Raw genomic sequence first — 20,901 nt, 5'->3', positions numbered from 1 at the left:
CTCATTAATAGAAGAACAAAAACTCCAATAATGGAGAGAGCAAGAGGACAATATTGGGGAGAGAACCTTAGAAAGATAACCTTAGATTCATTACTAACGGTTATAAATTTGAGGAGATAAATCTAAATTTGTTTCGAATAGACATAGATTTAGTAGTTTATTAGAAAAAAATGAAAACAAATTAAAAACTGATCTGGGAATAGCCAGTAAAGAGTTTCTCACCGGTGATTGGTAGCCATTCAATAAAAAGATCCAGAGATTAAAAGAATAAGAGGAGAAATGATAAAAAAGATGAGAGAGGAGAAGGGGTTTCCAGAGAGAGGATAGACCTCTTTCTGAAAATAAAAGATTAATTTTTATTTTTTTATAATGCTAGATAGTTAGAGAGATAAAAACTTGATTCTCGTAGAAACAATTAATAATTGAAACGTAAACATAATTTAGAGGATATGAGAATATTAATTGGAGACAGCGACGAACAAAGCAACGTACGAGCCACTTGAAAGAGATTGCATGATTTGTCCCTTTTTTCTAACCTATCCAATTTAATGCAATATATTTGAAAAATCTGAACTTATCATTTTTCTTTTTTTTTTTCTCCTTTAAATCTCTTATTTGAGTGACTACCAGGAAATTTCTCACCGATAGCTACTCTTATATTGATTTTTCATTTGGTTTTAGACTTTTTTTTTAATAAATTTCCATATCTATATATATTTAGAATAGATTTGAGTTTATATCTTTAAATTTTGTGTTTGTTAGAAATAGATATGAGGTTATCTCTCTAATATTGGGATCTTGTTCTCCCCATTATTTTGTGTTCTGTCTCTTCTTAGTGGTAATTTTTTTTTTATTGTAGTATTTGATGGGCGTTTGGAGTTCAAACTGTGTGAATAGTTGAATCCTTTTGATCGAAAACTTCAGATCTTCAAGTATAGGTGGCAATATTTTATCAATAGAGTCTAGTAGTGCGGCATATTCCTTTATTGAAGTCTAATGATTTAAACTCTTTTGCAGATTATAGAGATAGCAAGTTTTTGAAGAGCAGTATTATAGAAGGTTTCTTTTATCGTCCAAAATAAAAAAGACCAATTATTACCTGAAAAATTATTATACTCTATTTATATCATCTCTAAATAGAAGTTTTCAATTATCCATATTGTTTGGACTGAAATAATTAATTTTATTTATTAATTATTTTTAGGCTTAAAATTAATTAAATTAACTTTTTGTTAAATTAATTTGATTAATTTTGTTTCATTTATTTGGTTAATTAAAGGCTTAAGGTGGTTAATAAATAAAAGATTATAGAACTTATAAAATGTGTGGGTGGTTAATTGGGAAAGAAGTTAGCAAAGGTTTCTTGGCAGTTTTAAAGAGTTTTAAAGTAGTGGATAGGTGGTAGAACATGAAAATGGCTTCCAAACTCTTCCAAAGGTACCTACAGGGGAAATATAAATATTAGACAAGCAGTAACATTTACAAGCCCAACAACTCAATACAACAACACAAATTAGACTCAAGCAGTTTATTTATCTTTTACTTTATCTATCTTTAATTTTTCAATTGTCGCATTTAATTTCCAATGTCTTGTATTTATTTTTCAAGCCTTACATTTACTGTTCAAGCAATCAAATCAATCAATTTTCATTTAATTACCTATTAGATTGACAAAGTTGTATACAATAGAGTTAGTTCTCATGATCGTTTGATTTTAGAAGTCATAGCTCAAATTAGGTTATATACTCGGTATTTGGCACTTTTGTAATCATAAACTATGAGACAATTGAAATTGTTTTTCAAAAGGAAACACATATTTGTATTTTTTTTTCTTATGAGAAAGAATATGATTTGCTTATATTTTGATACTTATTAATAAATTCTTAAAAAAAAATCTAAATTTAAATTCTAATTTAAATCAAATTAACAAAAAAAATATAATAATTATTCTGATCCCAAAAAAATGTAAAACTTTGCATTTATTTTTAATTTTATTAATTTATTCCTTATAATGTTTAATTTAATTTTCATAATCATATTATTTAATAAATGAAAATATATAAAATTACTACCATAACATCAATGTTGATTAGGATAAAAATTTATATTTTATTAATGGATTCCATATTATTCCTTAAAAAATTTATAAGTAGAAAATTCAGCTCATCTTAAACAATGTTGATACAAAAATGATTTAATTATTAAAATTAAAATTTAAAGATTAAATTAATAAAATTTAAAATTTAGATCAAAATAAAAAATGTGTGTAAAAATTTAAAATTTTTTTAATCATTTGGCTTTAAAAATTTAATAGCTTTTAAAACAAACAATACTATTTTTTTTTTTTCAAGCCTTACCCGTTTTTCGTATGAGATACTGTAAATAGATGTGGCAAATGATAGGTTGGCCAGTTCAAATTTAGGTTATTTAAATTAAGTTATCTTGGTTTTTTTTTTTTTTTTTTTGAATAAGTTTGAGTAAATTCGTTTCAAGATGTCAGTTAAGTGGAATTATATATATATTTTGATCAGATTTGAATCAATTTATAAGTTACAATTTTGTTTTGCATCAAAGTATTAATTAATTTTCTTCAACAAATTGATTTTATTCATCTAATATTTTTTTAGAAATGGATTGAGCATACTTCCACCCTAAAGTTTAGTTTAAGAAAAGTAAGTTTGCTCAAGTCTTATATATAATTTAAACACGTCATCCCAAACCAATGTATGATAACATATCCCTCTCACGCTCAGACATGAATAATTAGAACATAAAGTTTGCAGACAAATACATCTATGGGTGGCTCAACAGTAAAGTACAACAAGCTTTGATGATACTATATAAAAAAAATGGATCAAGCCTAACTCTATCCTAAATGTTAGTTTAAGAGGAGAAAGTTTAACCAAATCATATAGATAGTTCAAACACCTTATTACAAATAGAATACAGAAGATTTGTAGTAAGAACTTTGATTGTACCATCATTAAACTTTAATTTGTTCTTAGAAAGAAGTGCCATTCTCATGACTCTTGACCAAGAATAATAGTTAGGACTAGTAAGTGATGGAGAAACCAAGATAAGGGCTGAATTTTCATTTGGATGAAAAAAATATGGATTCGATGAATTGCTGAGATGATCCAGCATGGAAGTTTCAGCAATTGTCAAGTTGAACATTAATTTTGAATGTCATTGTCATTTAAGTTTGAATTATTCTAAATTGAGTGTGAATTAAAGTAGGTAATGAGCCGTTTCTAATTGAATGAGATAGAGTGAAACTTTTTTGTTGTAGCAAGAACCTTCATTGTACCATCATTAAACTTCAATTTGTTCTTAGAAAGAAGTGTCATTCTCATGACTCTTGACCAAGAATAATAGTTAGGAGTAGTGAGTGGTGGAGAAACCAAGATAAGGGCTGAATTTTCATTTGGATGAAAAAAATATGGATTCGATGAATTGCTGAGATGATCCAGCATGGAAGTTTCAGCAATTGTCAAGTTGAACATTAATTTTGAATGTCATTGTCATTTAAGTTTGAATTATTCTAAATTGAGTGTGAATTAAAGTAGGTAATGAGCCGTTTCTAATTGAATGAGATAGAGTGAAACTTTTTTGTTGTAGCAAGAACCTTCATTGTACCATCATTAAACTTCAATTTGTTCTTAGAAAGAAGTGTCATTATCATAACTCTTGACCAAGAATAATAGTTAGGAGTAGTGAGTGGTGGAGAAACCAAGATAAGGGCTGAATTTTCATTTGGATGAAAAAAATATGGATTCGATCAATTGCTGAGATGATCCAGCATGGAAGTTTCAGCAATTGTCAAGTTGAACATTAATTTTGAATGTCATTGTCATTTAAGTTTGAATTATTCTAAATTGAGTGTGAATTAAAGTAGGCAATGAGCCGTTTCTAATTGAATGAGATAGAGTGAAACTTTTTTGTTGTAGCAAGAACCTTCATTGTACCATCATTAAACTTCAATTTGTTCTTAGAAAGAAGTGTCATTCTCATGACTCTTGACCAAGAATAATAGTTAGGAGTAGTGAGTGGTGGAGAAACCAAGATAAGGGCTGAATTTTCATTTGGATGAAAAAAATATGGATTCGATGAATTGCTGAGATGATCCGGCATGGAAGTTTCAGCAATTGTCAAGTTGAACATTAATTTTGAATGTCATTGTCATTTAAGTTTGAATTATTCTAAATTGAGTGTGAATTAAAGTAGGTAATGAGCCGTTTCTAATTGAATGAGATAGAGTGAAACTTTTTTGTTGTAGCAAGAACCTTCATTGTACCATCATTAAACTTCAATTTGTTCTTAGAAAGAAGTGTCATTCTCATGACTCTTGACCAAGAATAATAGTTAGGAGTAGTGAGTGGTGGAGAAACGAAGATAAGGGCTGAATTTTCATTTGGATGAAAAAAATATGGATTCGATGAATTGCTGAGATGATCCGGCATGTAAGTTTCAGCAATTGTCAAGCTGAACAATAATTTTGTATGTCATATGTCATTTAAGTTTGAATTATTCTAAATTGAGTGTGAATTAAAGTAGGTAATGGGCCGTTTCTAATTGAATGAGATGGATTGAAACCTTTAATTATCAATGAGGTGTTGAGGAAAAAATATATTTAAGTTTAAATTTTATATGAACTTATTCTATAAATTAAAATGAAACTAAATTAGAAGATTCAGCTTTTAATTGCGAATTCTTTACTAAAATTTTGACATAATAGATGACACATGTCAAGTTAGTGCTTATGTTTATTAAATATGAAAACAAAATTAACAATATATTAGGATTTAATTAGATATTGCTTAATTATTAATTATGCAACAAATTATACTCTTTTTGTCCATTTTATCTGGTGTTTAAGGTTTTTACAGAGTAAGTAATTAAATCAGTTAAATTATAACAAAATACTTCTTATTTGACTAAACTACTCTTTATCTCACTTAATTAAGAAGGAGAAGGAAGGTGTTAATATGAGTTTTAGAAAATTTGTATAAATAGTTAGTTGATACTGAGTGGGGATAGATCAGTGGACCTGTATTTTATCCAAATCCCTTCAGCCCATGATACGTGGGCTGCTACGCTATAAGAAGTTAAAGTTATGCCACTGCTAATAACTCAAGTTTTTAGCACGATAGTAAGCGTTTAATTCTATAATTTGTATTAAAATCGAGGTCATGAGTTCAAATCCTTAATAAATATTAGGGAGATTGTTAATACTAAGTGAGGATAGCTTAATAGACCAGCATCTTACTCAAATTTTTTTGGCCCGTAACTTTTAGATTGCCGGCTATAAGAAGTTAGAGTTGCATAGTTAATAATAGCTTACAGCCTATTTTGCATTGAATTTAAAAGGTTGAAACTGTTTTTCTGAATAAAAGCATAATTTTAGATGCTTTTGAAAAAAACTATTTTATTATTTTAGTGTTTATATGACTAAAACTTATTAAATTTAATTTTTAATTATATTTTAATACTCTCTAACTGACATATTTTAAAAGTAATTTTCTCAACAGTAATTTCAACAGCAATGCCAAATAGACCATTAAACTTTTGATGTAGTGCTGAAATTAAAAAAAAATAATACTCTTTAATTTTTTTAAAATAATAAATAATTATGTACAAAACAATTTTAAAAAACGAGGAATAAAAATAGATAAAAAAGTAATATATTAAGGGTCTGTTTGGTTTAGCTGTTGAATATAACTGATAGCTACTAGCTGATAACTGTTACTGTTAGCTGATAGCTAATAGCTGATGATAGCTATTTTATATTAAGTGTTTGGTAAAATTATATTTAGCTGTTGCTGTTGATATATGAAATGACTAATAAGAGTATATATTATATAATTTATTTTATTATTTAAATAAATATAAAATTATAAATTTATTACATTATATTATTTATTTTATTATTAAATTAAATATATAATTATTAAATTAATATATTGTATCATTTATTATATTATTTAAATAAATACATTATTATTAATCTATTATATTATATCATTTATTTTATTATTGAAATAAGAAAATAAATATTTTTTAAATAATTAAATAACTTTAAAAATATAGATAAAAAAATAAAGTAATTATTATTGTTAATAGAAAAACTTATAATTAATTTTAAGTTTTTAGATATAAATAAATATTTTATATTTTATGTTATTAGTAAAAAATATTTTAACAAAATTAGAATACGTTAATTAAAATGTTAAAATTATAAATAAAAAAGATAAAAATATTAATAATATTAATTTTTAAATTAAATAAAAAAAGATAATATGGTCAAAATAAAAAATAAAACAAAATCAGCTATCAGCCGATAAGAAACAAATCTAAAAATAGAGCTAATACAAATTGCAATTGATGGGTACCATATCAGTTGTCCATCAGCTATAAGCTCTATTTTTTGAAGCTTGTCAAACACTATAATTTACATGTTTGGATGTCTATCAACTATCAGCTGCACCCAACAAGTGAATCAAACATCTCCTAAATATAAATTATATTGGCTAAGAAATTGGACAATTATAAATATCCAGAAACAAAAAGTAAAAAATATAAAAGCTTATATTTCTAGTGGTCATTCATTGTTAATCAATACATTAATGCACTAAGACATTTTTTGTCATGATTGTTAAAGCGTGAAATGCTACCCACAAACTAAAGGGATAAATTTTAACAATTGTCCATGAACTTATATGGTTATAATAATATAATTCTTCAATTTTAAGATGTAATATAAAACCCTTTAAACTTTCAAATTTTACACAGTAAAATTTCTTTAAGTTTTAATTATTAATTTTCTAGTTAGAAACTGATGTGAATAGCTCCCACATGACATTTTGTTAATATTTCTTTCTCCTCTTTTATGCAAAGTGTAAACTTATTCTTCCTATATGTGAAAAATTATTTTATGGAGAATGATTCAATTTACACAGGACCTGAGAGAAAAAAAAGAGAAATACTGACTAAACTTTATGCTGGAACTGTTTAGGTCAGCGACAAACTGAAAAACTTGTAATTAGAAATTAGAGGGATTTTACTGTGCAAAATGTGAAAGTTGATAGGATTTTATGTTGCATTTTCAAATTGAGCGACTGTAATATTACAACTAGATAAGTTTATAAATAATTATTAAAATTGACCCCAAACTAAAGCCATGAAATTTAAACGACAAAATTATTAGGTAAAAAATGAGTATATCGTTTTCAACTTTTCTAATGAGTATAAATATGCATTCATTAATATTTATTTAATATACATATTTAGATAAAAAATTATAATTTTAATGATAAATTGCATGAAAAGTTGTGCTAAATTGATGTAAATTTTACTTAATAATTGTAAATATTATTGTTTCCTATATAAATGATGCATATTAAATATAAGCTCGGCCTTATATAAAATAAATTTAATAATAGTTAAATCAAATATTAATATTGAAATTTATGTAAGATTAATTAAAAAATATATAATAAATATATGAATTTATCCTCATATGAAATCAAGTTTTCTGCACCCAATCTCGCTTCCTTTGTTCGCGAGCGGCCTGAATATCAGCAAACAAAGCTTTGGGTACTTCGGCATAAACAATTTCTGTAAACTCTGCTAAAAAAATTTTGAAGCCCGAAAAATATTTCGAAATAGAAAGATTTCACTGTGAATAAATGGCAATAAGTATTACCACCTGGTTTGTGCAGTCTTATAATTAGGCCTTATTTAGTTAGGATAAGTGAGTTAAGTAATTTTAAATTTTGAAGTGTAAAAAATTGATTTGTTTAATTGGGAGTAAATATTTACTTTCTAAAGAGTGAAAGGACATTTTTTTTATTTTCTAAAAAATAAGTTATATAATTTAACGGAATTATCAGGAAATGATTCGTTTGAACCAAAGAAGGCATAAAGCATCTTTGAAGTATCCTCCTTAGGAAATGTATCACTGCCATTCACATGCCCTCACAATTCTTTTCTCATGACAAAAAATTGGAATTTAAATTCTCCTACAGAGTAATTTTTACCAGTAAGGCGAATATTCAATGAATCAGAATTGTTGGAAGCTTCTTCTTCTTCTTCCTCTTCTTCTTCTTTTTTTAACCCAAAAAGCAAAAAATATCAAAGAAAACCAAGAAAAATCAACAAGAACAAGTTTCAAAATCCCGCTCTAATACCATTTCAATTTTGTTGAATGATATTCCCTGTGGGAGACTTCTCATTAAATAGAAAATAATGTGGTTTACATTCTTAAATAGTCCACTAAAAATAACCACTGATTGGTATATTTACTTCATAATTATACAAATATTTATAGATTGAATCATGTTATTTTCGTAACAGAGGTAACGGAATTGGACTGCAGTGTGACATTCAATTTAGTCTTTCAGTTCAGACTACGGTATCACATTCGGTCCGATCTTTTAGACCGACCGCAATATGATATTCAGTCTATTTTTTCAATTTAGATTGCAATAGTATTATCTTTCAAATTATGATATGACATTTAATCTAGTCTTCAAACAGCAGTATGCACGGCATCCCTGGTAACATTTTCAAGAGTGGTTTAAGCTTCATCAATTATAACTATTATAGATAGGGAAACAAATCTGACTTGACGTGACAAATTGATTATGTTAGAGACTCATCTAAACATTTAATGCATATCAACACATTTGTGAAGTCATGGACCATTAGATATGAGAGTGTTACAGTTTGCTACAAATTATGTAGGAGAGAATCAGAAATATGGACATAGAAAATGCGGAGATGAATACAAAGTAATATTTTTAAAAATATAAGAAACAAAAATATATAAAAAAAAGCGCACACACACACACACACACACACACACACATATATATATATATATATATATATATATTATTGGGAATATACAAGTGTGGAATTCCCATATCGGAAAAGGATAGGATGAGTAAGAGACATATAAGTGGGAATGACCCATAAACTCATTACCTTAAGGTTTTGGGTTGGATGTGGTGTCAAGCCCATGAGTGTGTTCTTTCATAAGACCTATCAATAAGGATTCTCCCTAGGTGCTTTGGGCTCCCTAGATTTATAACAATTGGTATCAGAGCCTTCCTTTGGCAAAGGATGAGTATGGAATGTGGGGAAGCAGGCCTAGTAGAGTGTGGAATTCCCACTTGAGAGGGAGAGTGTGGAATTCCCACATCGAAAAAAGATAGGATGAGTGAGACACATATAAGTGGAAAAGACCTATAAACTCATTGTCTTAAGTTTTTGGATTAGATGTGGTCTTCAATGAAGTATGAGATGGAGAAGTTTGAGAGTGGATCGAGTTTTAGTCTGTGGAAGGGATGAAAGAGGCAGAGAAGGCTGATCTGAAGGAGAGAGCTTTGAGTGCAATTTTCATGAGCGTAACTGATAATGTCGTTGGTGAAAGCTCATCGTCTGTGGCATGAAAGAAATTGGAGGAGTTATACTCTGCTAAATCATTGACCAATCACCTGTATCTAAAGAAAAGACTTTATAATATGAGAATGAGCAAAGGTACGCCTATTAAAGAATATCTGGATGAATTTAATTCAATCATTATAGACTTGAAGAATATTGATATTGATATGTATAGTGAAGATCAGGCCCTTATTGTGTTATGTTCTTTGCCACCCTCCTATGAGACTTTTGTTGATACTTTGTTGTTTAGGAAAGACAGTATTTCACTAGACGATATTAGCAATTCTCAAAAATTGAAAGTAAAGAATTTTCCAGATAATAGAGAAAGATTTGAGAGGGAAGGTTTGGTGAGTAGGGAAAGAACACATTCAAGGGAGAGTTCTTCTAGCAAGAAGAAATCTAAGGCCAGATATAAGTCAAGAATAAAAAAGGCCAACTGTTTTGAGTGCGGAGAGCAAGGTCACTATAAGAGAGACTGTCCCAAGTTGAAAATAAAAAGGGAAAGCAACCATAAAATTTTACAAATGTGTTTGATAATTTTATCAATTCTGATGGTGATGATAGTGCTTGAGAAATTTTATCTGTGAGTTCAGATCATGGAAAAAATTCCTAGATTCTTGATACTGGTGTTGTTTATAATATGTGTCCACACAGAAACTGGTTTGTCACTTACAAACAGATGAGTGGCAAGGTTTTCTGGGTAATGATCATGCATTATCTGTAGAAGGAATTGGTAACATCAGATTAAGGATGTTTGATGGCGTTGTCAGAACTATAGAGTGTTAGCATGTTCCAAGATTAAAGAGGAACCTGATTTCTCTTGGGACACTTGACTCTCATGGATTCAAATACCATACAGAGAATGGAGTTCTCAAAGTGTGCAAAGACTCAATGGTACACATAAAGAGCAGCTTGGTTTCAGGATTTTATTTTCTTCAGGGCAGTATAGTTTCAAGGGAAGCTGCAATAGCATCTAGAAGTAATAATCAGAATCAGACTTAATTGTGGCATTTGCGTTTTGGTCATATGAATGAAAGAGGATTATCTATGTTGAGCAAGTGGGATTTGTTGAACGGGAAGAAAACAGAATTTGTGGACTTTTGTGAACACTATGTGTTCAGCAAACAGATCAGGGTGAAGTTTGATAAAAAGGCAGTACGCAAGACCAAACGAACGATGGATTATATCCACTTAGATCGATGGGGTCCTAATAGAATCCCTTCCAAGAGTAGTGCCAAGTACTTCATGAGTTTTATTGATGATTACTCTCGGATGGTGTGGGTGTATTTTCTGAAAACAAAAGATGAAGCATTTTCAACCTTTGTAAAGTGGAAGATGATGATTGAGAAGCAGACAGAAAAGAAGGTCAAACATCTTAAAACTGATAACGGGTTGGAATTTTGTAATCTTGAGTTCGATGCATTCTGCAGCAATGAAGGTATAGTGAGACACTGCACTTGTGTAAGGACACCACAACAGAATGGTATTGCAGAACGCATGAACAGAATGCTTTATGACAAAGCATGAAGCATGCTCTCACATTCAGGATTGGAAAAGGATTTCTGAGCTGAAGCAATTAATACAGCCTGTTTCTTGGTTAATAGATCTCCATCTACAGCTATTGAGTGTAAAACTCCTTTTAAGATCTGGTCCAGTTCACCTGCTGATTACTCTCAACTAAGAGTGTTTGGTTGCCTTGCTTATGCTCATGTGAGGGATGGTAAGCTTGAGCTAAGGGTAAGAAAATGCATATTTTTAGGGTATGCATCTGGAGTGAAAGGCTATAGGTTGTGGTGTAATGATCCAAAGTCTCCAGGATTAATTATCAATAAGGATGTGACATTTAATGAGTTTGCTTCATTAGATAGTCAGAGGGTAAGTCAATAGTAGAATTAGATCACGATGTTAGAGAACAGGTGGAGCTTGATATTGACACTTCAGTAATTCAGTCCAGTGATTCAGAGGATGAGGTGCAAGATCCTGATCAATAAGAGGATGTACCTGAGCAACAGCAATAGGAACCACATAGCATTGCAACTGGTAGAGAGAGAAGACAGATTAGACCCCCGCAAAGATATGCATATACAGATCTAGTTGCATTTGCCTTGTCAGCTACTGAGACAGTTAATGTGCATGAACCCAAAAATTATAGAAAAGCTATTTCTTGTTCAGATGCAGATCAGTGGGTCGGTGCTATGAGTGAAGAAATTGAATCTCTTCACAAGAATTAGACTTGGAAGCTTGTAGCATTGCCTAAGGGACAGAAAATGGTAGGCTGCAAATGGGTATTCAAGAAAAAGGAAGGCACTCTAGGGGTTGAAGCACCTCGATATAAGGCACAGTTGGTAGCAAAAGGCTTTACTCAGAGGGAGGGGATTGACTTTAATGAAGTGCTTTCTCCAGTTGTGAAGCACAGTTCTATCAAAGTCTTGCTTGCTATGGTTGCTCTTCATGATCTAGAGCTTGAGCAACTAGATGTGAAGACAACATTTTTGCATGGTGAGTTAAAGGAGAAAATTTATATGATTAAGCCTGAGGGATTTGTCATTCCACATATGGAAAATCATGTTTGCTTGCTTAAAAAATGTTTATATGGTCTGAAATAATCCCCTAGGCAATGGTATAAAAGATTTAATACATTCATGATTCGTAATGACTTTATTCGTAGTTCATATAATAGTTGTGTGTATAATAAAAAGCTTTCAGATGATTCCTTTGTTTATTTGCTATTGTATGTGGATGACATGCTTATTGCTGCTAACAACATGTCACAAATTAACATTCTGAAAAATCAATTGAGTGATGAGTTAGAGATGAAGGATTTGGGTGCTGCAAAGAAGATATTGGGAATGGAAATTACTAGGGATAAAAGTATTGGGAAGCTTTTCCTGTCTCAACAGGCCTATGTTGAGAAAGTGCTTAAGTATTTCAACATGAATAATGCTAAACCTGTGACTGTTCTGTTTACTGCCCATTTCAAGTTATCTGCAAACATGTCACCAAAAACAGATGAGGAGATGCAGCATATGTCCAATGTTCCTTATTTAAGTACTATTGGTAGCATCATGTATGCTATGGTTTGCACTCGATCTGACATTTCACATGCAGTTAGTATTGTGAGTAAATACATGACGTGTCTTGGGAAAGAGCATTAGCAGATAGAGAAATGGATTCTAAGGTATGTGAAGGGTACTACAGATGTTGGTCTAACATTGGACAGGGTCAAGATGAGTGATTTAGTTGTTGGCTATTTGGATTCATATTTTGTAGGGGACTTAGACAAGAGGAGATCTTTGACAGGTTATTTTTTTACTCTCTCTGAAAGTGCTATTAGTTGGAAGGCAACATTACAAGCTACAGTTGCTTTGTCTACCACAGAGGCTGAATATATGGCTTTAGCAGAGGCAGTAAAGAAAGCCTTATGATCACAGGGTTTGGTGGGTGATCTTAGGTTGATACAGAGTCAGAGTGCAATACATCTCACAAAGAATCAAATGTACCATGAGTGAACTAAGCACATCGATGTCAGATATCACTTCATTCGGGACATTGTATCTCAGGAGACTGTAGTTGTACAGAAAGTCCCTACACATGATAATCCGGCAGATATGATGACCAAGGGAGTCCTAATCAACAAGTTGAGGCATTGGCTAAACTTGGTTGGTGTTTGTAGTGCTCAGTAGTGCCCTTGCGAGGGCATAAGGCAAGATAGAGTGTTTTTGGTTTCTTTTTTGTTAATGATAGAGGGAATTCAAGCTAAGGGGAAGAATTGTTATTTTTTGTGGAATGAATTTTGAATATGTTTTCATAGACTCGAATTATGACCCGACTCGAAAGTTTGGCATTGCGACCCGATTGAGATAAAAAGTGAGATTTGTATGGACTAATATGAATATTGTAATATTCTACCATTTGCGATAGAGTTGTGAGATATTTGGGAAACACACTGAGGTTAGAGTTTGAGAGTTCTGAGAGATTGTATCTTACTCTTTTCATTATAGTGGAACTTTTTCCTCTTGTCTTACCCATAGACGTAGACTTTATGATTGAACTACGTTAAATCTTATATTATTCTTCTTATCTTTTCTATACTGTGTGATTGTGCGATTTGTATGTGTGCCTTAGATTTGCGTGCTAGTCGTAACATAAATATATTCTTTTAATGTTATAGTAATAATCTTTCTAGTCAATGCATAGTAGTAATGCCAATTTACAGAAGGGATCTAAAATTTAATCATCAATAGTTTCATGTGGAAAAATATTTTAAAGAATTAGTGCAATTACTGGATTATGATTGATGAGGTGAAAGGAAAATGAATATATAAGTATATACTGTTATAAAATTATTTCTTAATTAGCTATAAATAAAATACTAATTTTAAGGACTAAAAGGAAAATATGACATATAATGTCTCTTTCGTTTCGCCCAAAGAGAAATATTGTATTAATATGCCAAGTAAGGTCCTAATGTCTCTCGTCAGGCCAAATGTAAGAGCTAGGGTTATAAGGTACCTTTTCAGATGGAAAAAATCAATCACAGGCAGAGCATAAGAAAACTAAGGGGTTACAGTTACACACACTTGCACTGCTGTCAAAGCCGTTATCGCTGTTATTGTCAAGCACTAGATAAGTCCTCCTCCTCTTATTCTTTTTCTAGTGCAGTGCGATTCCCAGACCAATGCTCTACCGCTATTTCCATAGAACTTGATTTCGATAGCCCCATATGCTCCATGCAATAAACATAACTCTGCAACATGATCCTGATTACAAGAATCAAACAACTGACAAAACAAATCCCCAAACCTTTGAACATCAATTTGAGCAGAATTTATGTTAACTTTGGCCTGGTATGCAACAGCCACTGGACCCAACTGATTTTTTTTTTTTTTTTAAAAAGAAACTCATTTTCGACTCAAGAAATGCATTTTCAAATTTTGCAAATTACAGAAGTGGGCCCAAAACATCTCCTTTGCGTGTCTTGCCATTTTAGGGAGGAAACATTTCTGCCGAAAAGAAACACCCTTCCTCGCTGCTTCCATACATCACAGGATACAAACAAGATGAAATCAAGTAGGAATTTCGTTGTACATAAGCTACGCAATGAAAGGGAATTTTTCCCTTAACTTTATTTCTTTTTGGATTTTTTTTTATTTAAATTTGGTCTACTATAAACATATGATACAAAATGTGTTATGAAATCCACTAATTAAATATATGGGTCCCATATGTGTGTGTGTTGGGTCCATGATAAATCGAACCTAGGCAAAAATTTCTCATTTCTTCTCATTCTATTTTTAACTAGTCTTTTAATTAGTAAATGGGTTGAATGCTCTTTTTCTATCTTGGGTAAATTATAATTTTAGTACCTAAGATTTGGTAAAACCTAAAACTTAGCCTTTGTATTTTCAAAACCAAGTAATATAACCATTGAGATTTGGCAATACCTCTAATTTAGTAATTTTGTCTAATTTTTCATTTAATTTACCATTAATTATAGCAAAAATGACTTAAAAAAGCCCTTAACTCTAGATATTTTTGAATTGAACAATTTATTCTCTAAGGTTTTGTATTATGAATAAAATTTTATAAACAAAATACTCCCTTGATTTAAACTATTTTAATTTGTTTAACACAAATTCTCAAGGACTAAATTGTTAAAGTTAGAAAATATATAGAGTTAAGGGTATTTGGCCATTTTTTCTATAATTACTAGTAAATTAGACAGAGAGACTAAATTATAGGTTTTGTTAAATCTTAGAAACTAAATTATTTAATTTTAAAAATATAGGGACTAAATTAAAAAGTTTTACCAAATATCAAAAACTAATTTTTAGTTTATCCTTCTATCTTTGTTACATAGTGGTCCAAGATATAATCATATTATATCCATCAACAATAATCAAACATAAGCTGATCAAAAAGGAAAAGTCTAGCAAAGCGAATAAGGAATTTGAGTTACATACTCAATTGTTGTTCTTAGATGAGAAAAACAATACATTATTGCTAATGTGGATAGTTACTGAAACCTAACTCAAAAGAATACCAATGAATGGCATTTAGTCACTGACACGGTCGCAGCTAATTAAGCAAGCAAGCTAGCGTAATGTGGATTTTTTGACTTGTCAAAAGCTTAAACTATTTTGGCAATTTTGAAAATTCAATCTCCAGGTTATAGTCTTGTACCAAACCTAAGATTATGAAGAAAACAATGTAACCTAGTGGACCCTAAAAGTTTTTAAATGACTCCTCAATGGACCCCTTTAATTTGAAAAAATGGGTGCCTAAACATCAATAATTTTCAAGTATTCATGAAAACCCAATTAAAAATGTTCTTGGATGGACTTTATCCATCATTTTCAATCAATTATACATGGTCCTATGGATAACTAATTATCATTTCTTTAATTTATGAACGTAGAATGCTTGTACTGGTCTTTAACATTAGGTCACCTGCCCTGCCCATAAAGCCTCCATAAACCACTATTTATACCCAATTATCCACAGTCGCATTTCAGCACCAGACTCTAAACTAAGAATGGGTTTTGTTCATTCCTTGTCTTCTTCTAGTATGGTGGTTTGTGTGTTATTAGGTTTTGTTTTGATCTTGGGAGGGAAGTCTTCAGCCCAGTTGTCTACAGATTTTTACTCAAAAAGTTGTCCAAAGCTTTTCAGCACTGTGAAATCTGTTGTTGAAGATGCAGTGTCGAAAGAGCGGCGCATGGGTGCTTCTCTTGTTCGTCTCCTCTTCCATGACTGTTTTGTCAATGTAATTATTCATTCTCTCTCTCTTAACTTCTTCCATTTTTGCTTCTTCCAGCTCTACGTTTTCTTGCATCTTTATATATCACCAGACAGTAAACAAGTTGAGCTAGATATAATTACAAGTCTCTGAAATGTAAACAAAATCACTATATCACAAAAAAAAAAAAAAAAAAAAAAAAAAGGAAGAAGAAGAAGAAGAAGAAGAAGAAGAAGAAGAAGAAGAAAACCTAGTTAATTCTTAACTCAATACACAAATACGAAAATTTCATTTATTTTTTTTATATGAATTTCGAGGTATATATCATATCATGGGTACAAAATAAACTATGTCTAGATGAAAATTTTAGTATTATTATAGTTATACTCAAATTAAAATTAACAACACAAACACATTATTTTTTCTTAATTTTTTTTCCTCAATATATATTTATTTAAATGTTTTATTATGTTTTTGTATTTTGATTTAATTTATTATTTTAAGATTTAAATAGAATTACTTAAAATTTGTAGATATGTGACTCAAAATTTTACAAGATTTAGATATAATAGATAATAAAAAAAATAAACACTTTCTGTCTAATTAACCAAAAGAAAAAAAAGCTTGTACAATCAGATTGAATAAGTAAATAATTAAAGAGCATATTACTGTGGTGTTGATGTGGCCTAAAATGCTCCAAAGTTTAGTCTTTTCGGTCCCCATCTCTTGCACTGCAGAATGGTATTGTGTGAATAATATCGACTTGACTTTGCTTTTACGTGTTACAGACTTTTATTTCAATTTAATAATATTTAAATTATTTTTAAAATTATAATTTATTAATTAAAATTTAATAAAACAAGAACAGCAATGAAGGAGTTAATTTTTTTTTTAATTAAAATTTATTTTTTCCCCTTATGTTGTATCCTATGACAGAGAACCCCATCAAGGGTCAGTGAAGGCTTAAAAGTTAAAAACACACTATCATGTCGGTGTGTCTTATTCGTTTTTTTTTTTTTTTCACCAAAAGTCTTATTCGTTATTCGAAAGCGAAATTTGGTTTTTGTCATGTTTTCTGAAAGATATGTGCGCGAATTTAGACTTCATCTTTTTTAAAAGGGTACGCTTCATGAAGATGGCTTCACTAGATATTAAGTTAAATATTTACATCATATTTTTTTGCATATATTTTAATTATTTATATATATATTTTAATATAATGATGGTTAAATTTATTTTCACATAATCTCAATCTTATATTGAATGTACTCTTCTTAAAAAAAAAAACTAAAATAAAGAATAAGTTTATCAGTATAAAATAAGAAAGATAAAACAATCAGTTACTAAAAAATATAATAATAAAATAAAATAATGGGAGGAAAAGAAATAAAAAATAGTGAAGATAGAAAAATTAGCTATTTTTTTTTTATTAATTGCATCTAAAACTATTTATCTTAAATGCAATAAATTTATGAAAGTTGATATGAGAATATCGTTTATTGTGAATGTAAAAAAATATTATTTGTGTGGATATTATATTAAATTAATATTTATTGAAATGATTTTTTTTTTATTTTGGTTTAAAATATTTTTAAAAAAATACAAAATTAAAAAGTTTGACATGGATATATCTATTTCTATAGTAGTGGTTGTTGGAAAAAATATTATTCAAACCATATTATATAATTTTTTATTTATTTTATTCGACTCTAAATAAAAATTTAATTCGACTTCTTTACAAATTACACAATCTGTATGCAAACAATCGCAAATTCATATGTACTCTTGTCCCTTCCCAGCAGAAAATTATTTTTTTTCTTTTTTTTTTTAAATAATCTCTATAATTAATTTTTTTTATTACTATCATAATTATCAAATTAATTCTCATGTTTAAGTACCATGTGAAAGGGACTGAATCAACGTCGCATAACATGGATTTGTCCACTTTATATATTAAATAATAAAACAAAATAATTAGAAATACAAAGAATATATATATATATATATATATATATATATATATATATATATATATTTATGTATGTATTTCAAATTGATGAGAAATTAATCAATAGATAAGTTTTTAATAATTAAATTAGTAAATATTGAATTAACAGGGGTGTGATGGGTCTATACTCCTAGAAGACACTTCTTCTTTCAGAGGAGAGCAGACAGCAGGTCCAAATAACAATTCAGTCAGAGGATTCAATGTTATAAATAAAATAAAGGCTAAGGTGGAGCAAGTTTGCCCAGGCATTGTCTCCTGTGCTGATATTGTCGCTATTGCTGCTCGCGATTCTACTGTTATTGTAAGTAATTTTTTTTTTTCTCCATTGCAAGGACCTGCAATTAAATGTGTATTAGATATGCGGTTAATTAATTATTTATTGCAGCTTGGAGGACCAAATTGGAATGTTAAGCTTGGAAGAAGGGACTCAAAGACAGCAAGCTTTTCTGCAGCTAATAGTGGTGTTATCCCTCCTCCCACTTCTACCCTCAGCAATCTCATCAATCGCTTTCAAGCCAAAGGCCTCTCTGCCAAGGACATGGTTGCTTTGTCTGGTATGCTACGATTGTTTTTTTCCAGTGTTTTTAAAATTCGATTGATTAACAAATGAGTTTTCATTGGATTGAATTATTTTTGGATGTATACAATCTCAAATTTAAATTTCAATCAAAATTAATTATATATATAAAAAAATTTGATTAGTGAATTGATCAACTATTCAATCTATCCACATCAAAATTTCTCATTCGATTTAAATCATCATTTCTCTTATTAAATTTCAATTAGAGTTTAAATTTGTAAAATTATAATTTTGTATTTAATTACAATATTACTGAAATAAAATATATTAATATTCCTTTCATTTTTAAAGCTAATAAATTAATATTTTAACCCCTTGAATTTGTTATTGAGGAAAATTACTCCAAAATAAAACCTTATATGCTATTTGCCCACAGAATTAATTTTAATTAAGGTGATTTGACCCTTTTTTTTAAATTTATTTAAGGTGATTTGACTTTTTTTTTTCATTTATTTGGCTTTGACTAGATCTTGAACTTAGTTATTACAGCCTTGAAAATAACTCCACTAAGTTTAAGGGAAAATTGTTACTTTATTTTCTTTTATTTTTTTAGATATATGTGGTATTCTTTCTTGGCTCTTTCTTATATTATGGACATATGTGAACTTAAACGTAAAATGGGTATAATTTTGGTTGCCAGGATCCCACACAATTGGTCAAGCAAGGTGTGTAATTTTCAGGGCTCGCATATACAACGATACTAATATTGACAGTTCATTTGCTAGCACAAGGCAAAAGAACTGCCCACTTCCTACAGGCTCAGGAGACAACAACTTAGCACCTTTAGACGTCCAAACTCCTACTGCTTTTGACAACGATTACTACAAGAACCTCCTCAACCAAAAGGGTCTCCTCCACTCTGATCAAGTTCTGTTTAATGGTGGATCTACAGATTCTTTGGTCAGAAAATACAGCAGCAATCCAAAAACCTTCAATTCTGACTTTGCTGCTGCAATGATCAAGATGGGTGATATTGACCCACTGACTGGATCTAAAGGAGAAATTAGGAAGAAATGCAATAAGGTTAACTAGTTTCTTATGTTATATATTGTTGTATTGTTCTTGGAAAGTGATGTCTTTTAAGTGTGAATATAGTCTTTTTATGTTTAGGATGCTGTATTTGAATAAGAGAGATGCTGCAAAAGAGTTGGAGCATGCATGAAGATCATGTAATCTTCTTTATTTAATTAAGTTTGGTCTATTTTTAAAGGTTAATTAAAAGTTGAAATACTTTGTGTTTACTAATTTTATCAATGGGATTTTTATAATTTATATATTGATTTTATTTTAATTTTTTGAATAAGTTTATTGAATTTAAATTCTTCGAGCACTTTATGATTAGAGCTAATTTGTCTGGACCTCCAGGTTTCCTTCTTCTCTTTTTCGGTAATTTTGGGCTTGCTTTGTTGGAGTGTCCTTAGGCCTCGAGCCTTAATGTAATTTCCTCACATCAATCACTGAATTTTTTTTTAAGAGAAAAATTCAGAGTTTCGAGTCTTGAATTCACAGTACCTATGAACTTGAGAGATGTGCAGAAAGCTAAAGGCAAGATTCTATTTATTGGGGTTTGGAAAAAATCTCTTGGTTGAACTAAAACTCTAGGATTTATATTATAAACTAGATAAATTAATTTGTAAACTTTAAAAATAAGTTTATTTATTTATTTATAATTTTTTTTGTATAAATTAAATTTATAAAAAAAAATATCATAATTTTTATTTTGATACTTATAAGTACAGTATTTACAAGTTAGTATAAATAAATATCTTATTATATTAACTTCATTTAATTTTTAAAATTTTATCACATATTTTTTTTAATATATTTTTTAATGATTTTAATAATAAATATGCTTATAAATAATTTTTTATCAATTATATTAACTATTTATTAGTTATTTATATATATTTTAATTCAACACGTAACTACTTAAAATTTTAAATATTTATAAGGTTAAATTAATTTATAAGCATTAGGCTTGTATGGTAATTTTCATACGTTAAACTAAAACCTTTGCAGATTTTTTTTTTTCAAACGCTTGCATTGCAAGCTCAACAGGGCAAATATTACAACGAGCAGTTCAAAACCAAGGCCCAGCTACACAAAAGAAACCCTTACAAGCCTGAAAAG

The 20,901-nt window shown here is 29.5% G+C and overlaps 1 protein-coding gene across 1 annotated transcript; it reads left to right on the top strand.

Moving 5' to 3' along the window:
* Positions 1-15,935: 15,935 nt before the first annotated feature.
* LOC110644167 (peroxidase 4) lies at positions 15,936-20,043 on the top strand. The gene is made up of 4 exons (XM_021796826.2): positions 15,936-16,210; positions 18,301-18,492; positions 18,577-18,745; positions 19,412-20,043. The coding sequence occupies exons 1-4, from the start codon at positions 15,980-15,982 to the stop codon at positions 19,801-19,803; spliced, it is 984 nt and encodes a 327-aa protein (XP_021652518.1). The 5' UTR covers positions 15,936-15,979; the 3' UTR covers positions 19,804-20,043.
* The last annotated feature ends 858 nt before the right edge of the window (positions 20,044-20,901 follow it).

This window comes from Hevea brasiliensis, chromosome 12 (genome assembly GCF_030052815.1).
Source record: "Hevea brasiliensis isolate MT/VB/25A 57/8 chromosome 12, ASM3005281v1, whole genome shotgun sequence".
In the NCBI taxonomy this organism is placed as follows: Eukaryota; Viridiplantae; Streptophyta; class Magnoliopsida; order Malpighiales; family Euphorbiaceae; genus Hevea; species Hevea brasiliensis.
The sequence above is the reverse complement of the archived record's forward strand: the minus strand, read 5'-3'. Positions and strand labels throughout refer to the sequence as shown.

Bases quoted from the DNA above. Each gene is read 5' to 3' on its own strand.
- LOC110644167 (XM_021796826.2), top strand. From the start codon at position 15,980: ATGGGTTTTGTTCATTCCTTGTCTTCTTCTAGTATGGTGGTTTGTGTG. The intron at 16,211-18,300 runs GTAATTATTCAT...TTGAATTAACAG, and splicing joins TCCATGACTGTTTTGTCAAT to GGGTGTGATGGGTCTATACT. The intron at 18,746-19,411 runs GTATGCTACGAT...TTTGGTTGCCAG, and splicing joins GGACATGGTTGCTTTGTCTG to GATCCCACACAATTGGTCAA.